The sequence below is a fragment of the Alosa sapidissima genome, chromosome 8 (genome assembly GCF_018492685.1).
Source record: "Alosa sapidissima isolate fAloSap1 chromosome 8, fAloSap1.pri, whole genome shotgun sequence".
Taxonomy (NCBI): domain Eukaryota; kingdom Metazoa; phylum Chordata; class Actinopteri; order Clupeiformes; family Clupeidae; genus Alosa; species Alosa sapidissima.
The window spans coordinates 23,870,643-23,884,932 of NC_055964.1; the positions used below are offsets into that span (position 1 = coordinate 23,870,643).

Here is a 14,290-nt window from a genome sequence, read left to right on the forward strand (position 1 = left end):
TTGGATATGTCAGTTATTTGCACCACTGGTTAGATGTAAAACAGCATTTCGTTCCAGACTACTGTTACTTAATTTGTGCATTAACAATAACGTTTCAGACTACTGTTACTTAATTTGTGCATTGACAATAAAGTATTACATGAACTAAAGATGACTAAAATCTTATGTAGAAGAAGAAACATCCATCCATCCAAAAATGACCTTTGTTTTTGATAGCTGTTGAAAACGGCATGGAACTGACAGAAATGTTTTTGTTTATAAATACATAAATAAATAAATAAATAACATTATGCTGATACCTTTTGCTTTTCCCAAATACAATGTAGCCTACAGGTGTAAGTGACCTTTCATCAATCCAGTTGCAATGGATGAACTGTGATGAACTGCCCTACTTGTGATTGTTTAGAGATTTTAAAGGTTTTATAACAATGCTACATCTTCTTGGGCTATTCTACAATCTATTCACCTTTTCAGCACCAGTAGGCTACTTTCTGTGCAGCCGCACACACACACACAGGCATGCCAAACAAGCATACACAAAAGTTTCAAGAGTGGGGGATGGAGTAAAATATGGAGACAAATTGAAGTGTGATTTATTTTCGCGGAACGGATGTCCAGGACTGAGCGGCGGTCATATTTTGTACCGCTATGCGGTACATCTAGTCATCCTCAAATTCTAGTCAGAATATGAGTCTGATACTGCTCCATTGGGATATGATTATGGGGCGTGTTTCAACCGATACAGGGGGTGAATCCTGTAGGAAGAACACCTGAACCATCCTTCTTCTCCACAATTGCCTTAACATTGTTTTCTGGTCGTTTTTTTTAAGTTATTGCACTGTCAATATCTTCTACAACAGACACGATGGCCAAATCTAAATGTTTACCTTCTAGCAACAGCGTTTTTGTTAGGGAAAACCGGGATGAATGAAACACTTTTATTATTGTTAATTATTATTGTAATTAAACGTAATTTATGAAGACATTGTACCATACTGAAAGCTAATATTTTGTCACTTGCAACCTACATCTGTCCTCTGTCAAACACAGTTGCATTTTCAGCTCTGAACGAAACCGTTCAGGAGTTATTCTGGTCCGAACTGCTCTGGTTCGGGCATAGTTTCTCCACAGCGGAAAAAGGCAGACCGAACTTCCTGACCTCAAATTTTGTGGGCAGGGCTAAGTTCAGCTGGCATACAGGCTACAAATCTTTGCTTATCATACAATTTTCTAAACATGTCTTTCAAACACCATCACCCCACACCAAATCTGCAAAACCATACACTATTTCTCAGTGTTTGACAGAGTTTTTTTAAATTTACATTTTGTAAAACACCACACACAATTTTCTACTTAACACACAAAAATCTGGAAGTAACTTGATTTTGTTTTTCAAACCCAACCTATCAAAATGCCACATTTACTCGCCACTTATTCACACTCAGTCCTCAATGTCCAAACAAATTACTTCCACAACATACGATCATTGCCTTAGTATAGGCCTATATAGATACTCTCTATAGACCCTTTAAGTCTGTTCCTAGAGGATTTCCGATTTAAATGTTCAGAACCAATGCAGATACTTTTAAATAAAGTACCTTAACGGACCTTAGTGTAATGTTCTACAAAAAGTCAACTTCTCGTAATTTTGTTTTGTTTTGTTTGTTTGTCAATATTTTTTTGCTGTGCGCCCCAAAATAACTTAGGAACGCACGGAATGCCTTTTTCTTGTTGTTTGTAAAGCAGGCTACTGTATTTACAACAGCAAATCATTTGGGGGAAAAAATCACTATTTTTGGTTTCAATATTGCTTACATGTTTACTGTGTATTTCAACTTCTCTCTGTCGATTACTTTATCTCCTATATGGAAATATACATAGAAGCCTATGATACACAGAAGAGCTTTAGGTTTTGAGCAACAGTGTATATAACATATTATGACAAAAGTGTTTATAATGTGAGGCGAATGTTTGCTTTAGAGATGTGTTTATGACATTTCTAAGTTGTATATCATTTTGCTGGAGATCTGAGACATTTTGCATTATGCGTGAGCCAATAGTGGGTTTTGTGTATTGAGCTTTGTGTGTAAACCCCTGATTTCCATGAAACTGCACTTCAACTGCATTTCTAATATATTTTTGTGAGGATTTGGAAATGTTAAAGAAAAGCCTTTACATTTATGCCATGAGACCAGTTTTAATCATTTGGCCATCCACTCAACTAATAAATGTAGTAAGAGAATGCAAATACTCAAATACAATTTCATCTGTGAGAAAACAATGGAAAAGTAGTTTCACACATAAAAATAAACTGGTAAATTTTACAGAACACAGGAAATTTCATCAGCAACATGTAGAGAATGAACATGATCAGTTGTCATGTTACGTACACCTTACTTTCTCTGAAGTCATAAACCCCTGTGGCTTTTCAGTGGAAGGATCCCAGGCACTGGGCCTGACCTCTGTATAAGTCCTGTGTGTTCAAACACTGTGGGCTTGTGATTGGTTCTTGCTCTGCACCTTTTGCCTCTACTCTAGACCGTCCTCTGAGAGGTCACAATTACTGTCAAGGTCATCAAAGTCTTCAGCATCCTTGTCTCCTTTAGGCTTCATATGGCCCCCTTTACTTGCTTGGTCAGTGGCGTCAGTCTCCTCTTGTGGTGTCGCTAACCTGTGGAGTTAATAAACCAAAATATAATTTTACAGTATGAAGTCAGATATTGAGATTCTGACTGAGTTATGTCTTTACAGTATTATAAGTGTATGTGGACGTATATTTTGGACTCCATAAGGTATTCCAGTTATTGTACAAGTACACACTTTTCTTACATGCTTATTAAAATGAAACCCCATGGTAATTCAGGCTTTTCTCATTTGTATTCCTTCAAAGGTGAAATGAGTTATCAATCGCTACCAGTCGTCTCTTGAAGATCAAACTCTTCAGAGAGCACCTCTCCTAACTTCTAGTGCAGTCATTCCAGTGTGTGCTTCACCTCACTGTGTGTTCGCTGTTTGTGTTTCACTAATTCACTGATTGGGTTAAATGCAGAGACCAAATTTCCATCACGGGATCAAAAAAGTATATATACTTATACTAATTCCCAAACTGTGGTCTGTGGACCACTAGTGGTCCATGAGGGTACTGCAGGTGGTCCGTGGAAAAGCAAAATAAAATATAAAATAATATTTTTTTTAAACCTTCATTTTACCAGGAAATTCTAACATATATTCTAAGAATATGTATATTCATATCAAATTTAAATTTAAATTAAATAGTCAAGTTATTGTGTGATTATTGTGTGACTAAAAGGCTAGTGACACTAGGCTGTGACGTTCAAGTGCAGTGCCGCTAACGGTTAGAACTGGTTAGAACCACAACATTGATCGGTGGATGGCAACAGGTTCTCTGAAGAAAAAAGAGGCAGATGTTAACTTTAGTTCTACTAATAATGAGGAGATTGACAGTGAGTCAGGCCAGATTACTCATAAAGAGCTACTCTCTTTCTCTGTCTCTCTCCCCCTTCTCTATCTCTGTCTCGCTCTCAGACAGACAGATGATCTTCTTATTACATTTAATAATATATTGTTAAGGAAGTACGTTGTTGAAATGAACTTGATTATGCCATCGGGCGCTTGAGTAAATAAATAAATTAAATAGGCTACGTGGCAGCCGTTGTGTGCAGTAAACTTTCTTTTAACAAGCCTGTTGTATCCGCCCTTTTACGAGTATGCGTCAATTAATATTAATTTATATACAAACCAAGACGGCGGATTCCTAAAGAAACGCAAACACCCACCCCATAAGTGTATTTAAATTAGCTATGTACAGTGACTCGAAGAGCTGTGTGTTGTAAGACTGCGTGTACAAAACCGCTTGGAGCTCCAGTGGAATTTTTATTTCACGACGAGAATTCAAACTCCGAGCACGGTTCCAATTTCTTAGGCAGTAAAAGCACTAAGAACCAACCCAGATTTTTTGGACATATTGGTGCTTTTACGATAGCCTACTGATGTGATGCCCAGTTATAGGCCTAGTTTTAGTGCTAGTAGGCCTATTAAGAGGTGCAGATTAATTCAGGTAGGACTGTGTATAGACATTTTATTAAGGGTATGAGGTGGTCCGAGAAAATTCTTCATTACAAATAGTGGTCCACACACACACAAAGTTTGAAAACCCCTGTTCTAGTGAATCCACACCCACACTTATTCTGCATTTCCTTCTCACTACTATCTATCCTGATTACTTCCTCTGGTTGTCACTTAAACTACTGCATGATCATCCTCTGGTTATTTTGCACTGTATGTAATGGTAGTATTGAAAAGGTAGTATTACTGGAAGAAAAAAAACTCCTCTTCGTGCCAGATTTTTTTTCTTCCAGATTTTTTTTCCCTTTATAATAAATTTGTGTCAATGACTGAAAGACCAGGCTGCACAAAACTTGGTGAGCATGTAGCCCCACAAGGATAACACACAACCATTGTTTTTCGTTTTGATTAGAGATGCACCGATTGCAATGTTTGGGCCGGTTCCGATTTCCGATTTTTCATAGAGTTTCACCTGCCGATACCGATTTTAGCCGATTCCGATTTTATTTCTTCTAACCATTTTACAGCACACACAAATAGTTATTTTCTATCTTCTCTTTAATAGAACATGTTAATATACAAATGTAACCAACTTATCAATAATGAAATGGCTGTTACAAAAAATGGAACCGGTGATGCTTCAGCTGCAGTATAAAACTATAATGCCAGTGTAATTATAATGCTATATGCTATAATGCTAACTACAGTGTGGGACATTAATTTCACAGACTACTAATATAAATGCACTGTTATGGAACATCCATTTTTTTCTTCTCACATTCAATATCCAACTAAAGATATAAGAACAATTTTCATGATACATTTGAACATGCTACCATGCAACATATTTTCATATGCATTGATGAATTTATGGGAAAGGTGGGAGTAGGCTATCACGCAAACACAGGGGAGTAGTGCTAATAGCGATTAGGTGCTCCACCATATATGAAAACAGCGCACGTCTGTTTTGCGGTGAAAAACTTAAATCCAAATTCCAAATATTATTTTGTAAACAATGACCCCACACAGGCTTTTTTGCCTTTTAGAATGAAGTAAGTGAAGTGAAGATGAGGTCTTAGTGTGTTGTGATAGCTGTTTTACCACCAGGTGGCGTACTGTGCTCAGTTATTATATGATGTCCTTCGTAGGGGGCTGTCAATCAATTCATCAATTGCAGGATTTCCAGTACCATGCAAACAACTTCGACGTTTTTACCCAAAGGTTTAGGCTTATTGTAAGTTTTATGTTTCGGATTAAATGTCAAAGCTTAGACTGACAAGAAAAAGATTTCATAACCTGTCCAAAAAAAAAAAAGCATACCGGACTGATGATATGCATGCAAATAACCAGACAGAATTCAGGAAAGTCAGTCACAGATTTTGCTCAAAGTTTCTCTATGCATTGTTGAGTAGCAGCAGACACTTTTGTCCAAAGCAACGTACAATTACTGCATTTGGTGTCCTATAGCAGCCACAATTCAATTTAAATCCCTCACTCTGGCCTAATAGGACACTTACTGGATCTGCTCCCTTCTATTTCAATTCCATGATCCAGCCCTATGCCCAGTCGCCCGCTGTGGTCTTCTAATGAGAGTCTGTTGTGTCGGCCAGCCATACACGCTAGAAGGTCAAATTCAAGACTTTTTCCCTCATTGGTGAATGAGTTGCCTAGTGTTCTATGTTCCTGCAACAACTTTGGATCTTTCAAGAGGGGTTTAACGACTTATCAGTTCATCTTACACTTAATTCATTCATTCATTATTAAAGTTATGGTTTGTATATTCATGGTATTCGTTTATTTTAATTATATAATATAGTACTGATGTACTGTTCTTATTACTATTTTGCTTAATGGTGGCTTACCATCTTTTAACTGTTTACTAGTAATTTTAAGTATTATAAGGTTCTTATTCTGTAAGTCACTTTGGACAAAAGTGTCTGCCAAATTCTACAATCATAACCATAACAATGACCTCAATAAGCATTACATTAAACATTTTATGTAACAGTTATATAAAATGTATATGATAAAATAACAGTTTTAAGTACTGCCATATAGCCTATGCTATCAGTATGAAAAAATTGAGGACATTATAAACATGTCTTTTGCACACACATAGTATCAATTAATATTGTGTTACATACATTGTTACATTGTGTTAAATACAATCCTATATTAATGCTGTGACAAATATTTTAGATCTCTACAGCAAATGGACATGAAGTTATTATCTTAAAATGACCAAAAATGGTATGTGAGGTAGCAAATAGGAGCATGACAATCTGTGTGGAAGTAGCTAAAGGTATTAGCTCATTACATTGCTATACTTATATACTATATAACCCATATCTATGGTACAACATTGAAACTTTGTATGTTAGCTGTTATTCATCATGTCTAGTACACATGTATGACTGAAATAACAGTGGACCCACCTAACTATGGTATACCCGGATGTCTTTCAGTGGACAATATCAAGGTAAGATGTTTATAATCAATACAATTATGTTTGGTTCAGGTGGCAACGTGAGCAGCATGCTAATTTTGTTGAGCGCATGTCATAAGTTAGTGTTGGGTTATTTCATTGCTAGGCTTCTAACATCAGATGTCTGTGGCTAACATGACACCAGAGACGGTTGATAAACTGAGACTATTCATGACATGGCCATTTCCTGTATGTATTGGGAGACTGGTAGTAGGTCTTAACTCCAAAGTTGAATTATTTATCCCGGTCACAAGAGTGATTCATCACACACACGCAATGACAATAAAACAAAACACAAAGTATATTTATCTTCTCTTATTGCTTATTCAGAGAAAAGTTTAAGTAGTGACATTAAGGACCGCTAAACTGAAATTGTTCTTATAGGTCAGTGTTTTGGACCTATTTAAGAGACCGGAACTATGTACCATTTCGCTCCACTGGCAAGCCTGACATGCTTTATCTTGGTAATCATGTGCAATACTTTAAAGTGACCAGTCACTAGTGTTAGTGACTAGAGCTATAAGCCATATAGCCTTCTATATTGATGGCCCCTTCATTTTCTAATGCTGCTGCTCATCCTGGTCATGGCTATATAATGCTAGAGCTCTGACGACCAAGCCCTTGAGAGAGCAGGTAAACAAGCTGGACTATACATTATAGATTAGAGTAAGCACAACAGTGAATGAGGTCACCAATTCCTGACCTGCATGTCCTCAAAGCTGGCCTTGGCCTTGTACTGGCTCGCTATTACTATCCAGCGATCCATATGATTAAGTGTTTGACAAGACATTTACAGCGAGAGAGAGAGAGAGAGAGAGACAGAGAAAAGACACTTACGGAATTACGATCTCTTCTTTCTTTCCACACTTGGCACACAGTTCCAACTTCAGAGCACAGGGCTTACATATGATGTGGTAAGCATCCTTCACAGTCTTCTGCAAGCACTTCACACTATCAATAGAAGAGTAAGCATACAGGACAAGAGTGGGGGGGGGCATCATGAAGATGAGCCTGTCCTGTACACTGATATAAGTGGACGAAAATATTACCATATTTATGATGGGCACTCACCACTTGCGCTGTTGTGTTAGAGGCTTGTATTTATTGTACTTCACTTTCCATTCCAAGACTTCTTTGCAGTGCTGACATACACCATCATGGACCTTTTCATTCGCTTTCTGCACGTGATGTGATGGGTTAAGAAGACATGAAGTTATGGGTTAAGAAGACATCACAGTATGCAAGTGAAATCAAATCAAAGTGAATAAAGAATCTAAATGCATTAAGCTAATAATAATGAACGTTATGCAAGAATTGGCTGAAACGGATGTCCTGAATATCAAAAACTTTTCAGGTGACTGTGAATCCCACTGGCCAAGACTCGCTTCTTACACAGAAGTTATTCAGATCATGAATAGCATTGGCACTTTTATTAAATAGGTCGAAGTCTGCCTTACTGCATTCGTTTCTACATTTACAGAATCACTATACATCTGATGTTTGTACAAACCACCTCATTAAAGTATTACTTGAATACCTAAACGCTACTGTATAACTCCACACAGGGTTGAGTTGAGTTTGCCACTGCATTTGTTATCACATTTGTTTGGCAAGCGGCTAGCAAGGCTAGCGTACAGTAAATGAATATGTAGGATTCGTGCTAGACAGCCCACGTGATAGACTGAACAATATCTAGCATAACTAAGCAATCCCCCTCAAGACTCAAAGTGGCTGTCCTCGGGAAAAAACGCAGATTTATTCTTAGGACGATGGCTTTCATAGCAAACAACAAAAGTCGTTGGTTGCTTCAGATTAACGTTACCTTCTGTTGTGCGGTGGCTCCGTATTTATCATTTTTAAAGGCAGTCGTGTTCTTGTGCTTCTGAGCACGTGTTCGAGATACATTGCCTTTCTGAGAACTCATTTCTATTTCGTAAAATAAAAAGTATGTCACATAACACTCGCGAAAACGTGTAAACACATGGCTCCTACGTAAAACGCGCTCAATCATGTGCGACAACCGGAAAAGGGACCAACAAAACGTAGAGGCGTGTTCAACTTTACTGTCTATGATGTTCAAGCGTGTCAGAATTGCGCAGTGCTACTACACAGCAGGGGGATCTGTGGCTTAGACTACTTAATTTTAGCATTCCATTGAACCCATTCAAATTTTTTTTTACATCTAATAACTTTACATTCATTTTCACATGTCCGTTGAGATTTTCCAGAGAAACACCACACTATTTCCCGGGAAATGAGCAATGATGTACGTTACTTTTACCATAGATATTAGAAAGCTAGATACCGCGACTGTCGAGTTCTATTAGGTGGCATCGTAAACGCGGCCGTCATATTGGTGGGGGCAGCAAGTACCTTTATTGTCTATGGGCAACATTTGCAGGCAATCACAGACACCTGTCTGATTTCCAGTCAGAGTCACATGCTCCTCCATTGGCCTCCAGTGATTGCTGTCCCCAACAAGGTGGCTATTTACGTATGTTCTGGAGCCCAATGCAGTATCTAGCTTTCTAATATCTATGACTTTTACCCCTTACATCCCCAGGAACCAATCAAATCGGCGTATCTGATATAGGCGGGCCAGAGGAGAGCTAAACTGATGAGGACAGCGCTGCAACGTTGGAGGTCAGTAAACATTGGTCATAGTGTTATCCAATTGCGTCGAAGTCCGGAATCTTTCAGAGTAAACATTGGTCTAGTGTTATCCAATTGCGTGCAGTGAGATTTTCAAATGCATGCTTGGTGCGGCCCCTCGAGTTGGACCATTACATTGTTCGTTGCCAGACCCTTAATCTTTCTAGATTACCAGGGTCTGGATTTTCCAGGCTACCACACTATGCTCATTCAACTTCGCAGCGCAGACAGCGCAGAGCAGATCTGGCATGACCTTAAAGGATAATTCCGGCATTTAGCACTTTGAGTCTAGCCTGGCGGGCCATCCTATATCATTGAAATGTATAGTCTGGCATCAAACCATTCACCTCGCTTAATCCAAGGGGCAGGCAGAGAATTGTCTTTCAAACTGCCTAGGCATGCAATAGGCCAGTGCTACGACCATATCCGTATCCGGTCGGCAAAACGGCAGATACTTAAGTGCATTGTGTTGCTCAACTTTCAAAGAAAAGTCCAACTTCTCCAAAGTTGACGCCAACGCCGATTCAAACAACCGCTCTTCGTTCGCCATAGCCACCTTCCTTGTTGTTCACCGTCGCAGGACTGTCGTTATCCTGTTAAGCCCGCCTTAAGACTCTCTAACAAAATAGAGCGCTGTGATTGGATGAGGTCCACGGCGTCAGCCAATAGAAATCCCTATGGTTTGATACTAGACATACAGGCTGAGCAAATTAATTTGCCGCCGCTAGGGTGCGTCTAGATTTCTTGGCTACTTTGAGTCCCTTTTCTGGTTTGTTTTGGATAAGTGGTGGACACCGACATTTTGATGATGGGTCCTGTCTCGACTTTTCGGACTCGTTTTGAATTGCCTTTGACTACTTCAGAGTGGCTGCCTACAGGCCCTTAATGTTCATTTTCAAAACTGTGCAACTCACCGAGTGGTTAGTGGTGTTCGTTGATGTTCCAAAACGCGTAGCGAAATACAGTTTCTGTCGTGTTTTATTTGGCATTTTGTAAAATCCCATTGATTTCTGTTGGAAGACTCATTGCACGTTGATATTACTGCGCCACCGGAAACAGAAACGGGGGCTGTTTACATTTGGTTGTAGTATTTCTGCGAGACCTTCTTTTACTGTCTATGCTTCAGGCTCAAATATTGAGCGGAAGTCTATACGCGTTTGTGAGGTGTCTGAAAAAATGGTTCCACAATAGCAAATAACACGGCTGGAAATCATACATTGCGCCGATATATTTAATTTTAATAATCAACAAACACCACTAACCACTCGGTGAGTTGCACAGTTTTGAAAACGAATGTTAAGGGTTGTTTTAAGGACATGTTTGTGCATGCCTGTAGGCAGCCACTCTAAAGCAGTAAAGGCAATTCAAAACGAGTCAGAAAAGTCGAGACAGGACCAATCGTCAAAAATTCGGTGTCCACCACTCTAGTTCATCCAAAACAAACCAGAAAAGGGACTCAAAGTGCTAAAATACCGGAATTATCCTTTAATACATCATGGGAGCAAGGCACCTGCAGTCAGCCTGTGCAATTGCTCACCATGAGCTGCACTAACGAGAACCCACCCGCATCATGTCAAAGTATCACCTTGACACCCTCAATGGCTTCAATCTCCCATGACAAAAATTACATATGTTTCCAATGGTGCTTTCTTGAGCTAGAATTCTCAAATATCTTCACAAATATATCTTCTTGTATGTGATTTTTGCAACAGTGGTACTGAAAACTTATATTATATTCTATGTAGTGTAGTTTGAATACAGAAAATACCTAAAACTGCCAGCCATAGAGGAACTTGCAGGAAAAAAGCTATTCAGTGATGTTTGCACAATGGCCTAACAGAATGCCTAAAGCCGCACCTGAACTTAAGGCACTCTCTGCCAGTTGTGATGTCTCTTATAGTTTTCTGGATGCGCTAAATTAAGAAAAATCAATGGGATACCCTCTTATGTGATTTCTGCAACAGTGGTACAGAAAACATTTTCATATTCTGTTATTTTATGCTGTTGGTTAAATAGATGGCACACATACAGTATACAGAAAACACTTAAAGGTGAAGCGGTCCCTATGCTAAAACATTTGGTAACACTTTACTTGACAGTATCGACATAAGAGTGACATGACACTGTCATTAACACATGCCACTGTCATGACACATGAACCCTAACCCTAATACTAACCTCTAACCCTAATCCTAACCCTAACTTGTTCAAAAACCAAATGTCACTTAATAACAGAAGCGTTATGTCATGAATGTTTATGACTTGTTTATGACACGTTCATGGCAGTGTCATGTCACTCATGTCGATACTGTCAAGTAAAGTGTAACCAAACATACAGCAAACATCACCTGACCATCCGCTAGTTGCCTGTGCCCTGACACTGTACGCTGGACAGCCCAGGCTCCAAAAACGGCAACAAAAACAGCCTGGTCCAGCCTGGACCATAAAAACATAACAAACTGTTCCAGCCAATCACTGACAAGATGCGCGTTTAGGTGCAAGAGAGGGAGGGGGAGAGAGTAGCGAGCTAGCTCTCTGTTTTGTTTCAATATCAACAGAAGTGACTTTTCCCAACATCGCTTAGAGTACCTTTAATACTGAATTTAGGTGATATAATGCAGGCCTGTTAAATGTGTGACAACAATGGATTATTAAAGCTACATCATTGCAATTTATTTTGTCAGTCATGTTCATTTTAATGAATAAGAAGGAAATTGAAACTTATTGCAAACAAAATTCTGCGAAATCTCCCATGATGTCTACCACGAGGTAGACTGCTGCCAGTATTTCCGGAGCAGTCTGCCGTCTTTTCTTGCTCCTCTCGGCGGGGGGCCTTGACAAGTGGAATACAGGGGGCACAACATTTTCACCAGGCATTAGTAATAACTCATAAATCCACTTCCAAATGAAATGTCAAAATGAATGTCAGACGAAATTTAAAGTTTGACTGACTGGATTTTGTATACAAAACATAGTTAAAAAAAACTGTCTAAGGTCACTCACTCTCCCTTGCTAAATAGCTAAATGGTTTAGTCCGCCTGCACGATTCATAAGGTAGCCTAGTCTTATCTTTTGTTTATTTAGTTGAGCGTTGCTAGTAGTGGATCGCTAATTGTTGTGTGCTGCTGGTGCAATGTCTTTCTCCAAGAAAGCCAAGTCAGGTTACCAAAAACAAAGGCCAAAACAGGAAAAAGAGAGACATCAAAATGAGGGGAAACAACTCCGTACCGCAATCATTATGCTAAAACAAACTGAGACAACCCATTGAAATAGAGGAAAATACACTTTCATAGGTTAGGCTACTGTACACATAATCTGATGCATCTCATGATTTAGCTCCATCTCCATCACTTTCAGAAAGACTGCATGGCGCCAGCTTGATTCAGTCCTGTTGTAGCCTAGGCTACATGCTGATCTTTATCACTAGGCTAGTGGTTTAGGGCGCTATTTTTTTTCTCTCCCTTTCTGTTTTCGTTAGTCTTAACTTTTTTTTTACTCAAGTAACGGATGGGATTTTTGATGTAGCAAAGTACAAAAGGGTACTTCACTCAAAATGTAATCAAGTAAAATTTAAAATACCGATTTTATAAACTACTTAAAAACTACAAAATACACAGAAAAACTACTCAATACAGTAACGTGAGTAAATGTATTCCGTTACTTTCCACCTCTGGGTGTACTTTATTTTTGTGTTCCCGCATAATAACATGTTATAAATCCATAACACACACATCTAATGTTGTGATAGACCTTTGTATCAACTTGTGTTCTGATATAACCAGTTTTGCACTTCCATTTGCTATTACCTGAGCTCATGCAAGTCAGAAAGGGGAAGATTCTATTGGGGAAAGGTTCCAGTGGGGACTGGCAAGCAAAGAGGGGGAGTGAGGGAGTGAGAGAAAATAATTATCAATCGGTCACTTGACCGCAAACACAACAGGAGGGTTAAGTCCAGGATGCATCACGTTCAGTCAGATCTGTGCAGTGCTGCATGAAGTCGAATGGCCTGCATGGCCTAGCAAATCACTCAAAACCTCTAGGTCAAGTGGTTCTTATAAAGAATAGCCTTCTCTATTTTGTGATATACATTTTTTTTAATTTCCAATTTTGGTTTCAGAATAGAAATCTACTGGCACGAAAGTACATGGATTCTAGCAATTCCCATACTGCACATTTCATCCATCAGCCTTAAGTGGTTCCAAGATAAAATGCAGATCAAGCTTCTCAGTGGACATTTTTTTTAGAAATGTCACATTTTAATGAATAACAAAGACAAAACAGATTGGTCTCCATAAACTCAAAAAAACATTGCCTTCGAAATTACATTCATCATTAAATTCTAAATCTAGACATATCACGCACAGCCTAACTTTTCAGCTCTTTTATGCCGAGCCACTCACGGTCCATCAGATTACTGATACTGACATACGGGTTTAGATACAGTTCAGACCATCGAATAAACAAAATCCTCATTTCCATCATGCCAAACACCATGCAGACATTGATAAGCAACAATTAAATTTTGCTGTGGTGTGCTGGGGCAGCTGACAGCCAGGGAGGGGAACCGACTTGACAAACTGGTCAGGAAGTGTGTGTCAGTGTTGGGGAGGAGGGTGGACTCTGTAGGAGATTTGGTGGATGAAAGGATGAGGAGCATGATGAAATCCATCCTCAGTAAGAGGAGCCACCCGCTGGTTGCCCAGCAGAGCTCCTCTCCATGAGCTGCAGGACTGAGAGGTTCAGGAAGTCATTTGTTCCGGCCGCCATAACACTACGGACCTGTTTGAAGTGCATTAATTATTTACTACTAATGAGCGTAGCTTGTTTTGGGACTCTTTTAATTTTATTTTATTAACTGTTGTCATCAGGGTTTTTATGAGTGTATTGCAGTGTGAATGCTTGTTGGTAGACACACAGCTGCTGGACATCTGAATTTCCCCTGCAGGGATGAATAAAAGTATCTATCTATCTATCTATCTATCTATCTATCTATCTAAATAATTTATGACAGCATCACAATACGTCTGTATAAAACTAAGATGCATTCCATTGTCAGATGCTTTCTGC

General features: G+C 39.0%; 1 protein-coding gene across 1 annotated transcript; it reads right to left on the reverse strand.

Annotated features, from left to right (window-relative positions):
* Positions 1-2,177: 2,177 nt before the first annotated feature.
* Positions 2,178-8,612, reverse strand: c8h9orf85 (chromosome 8 C9orf85 homolog). Its single transcript, XM_042099872.1, has 4 exons — positions 8,394-8,612; positions 7,643-7,749; positions 7,409-7,522; positions 2,178-2,671 (listed from the first exon to the last, which is right to left on the reverse strand). The coding sequence occupies exons 1-4, from the start codon at positions 8,580-8,582 to the stop codon at positions 2,530-2,532; spliced, it is 552 nt and encodes a 183-aa protein (XP_041955806.1). The 5' UTR covers positions 8,583-8,612; the 3' UTR covers positions 2,178-2,529.
* Between the last annotated feature and the right edge of the window lie 5,678 nt (positions 8,613-14,290).

Bases quoted from the DNA above. Each gene is read 5' to 3' on its own strand.
- c8h9orf85 (XM_042099872.1), bottom strand. From the start codon at position 8,582: ATGATTGAGCGCGTTTTACGTAGGAGCCATGTGTTTACACGTTTTCGC. The intron at 7,523-7,642 runs GTGAGTGCCCAT...TTCTATTGATAG, and splicing joins CTAACACAACAGCGCAAGTG to TGTGAAGTGCTTGCAGAAGA. The intron at 2,672-7,408 runs GTAAGTGTCTTT...TTAACTCCACAG, and splicing joins AAAGAAGAGATCGTAATTCC to GTTAGCGACACCACAAGAGG.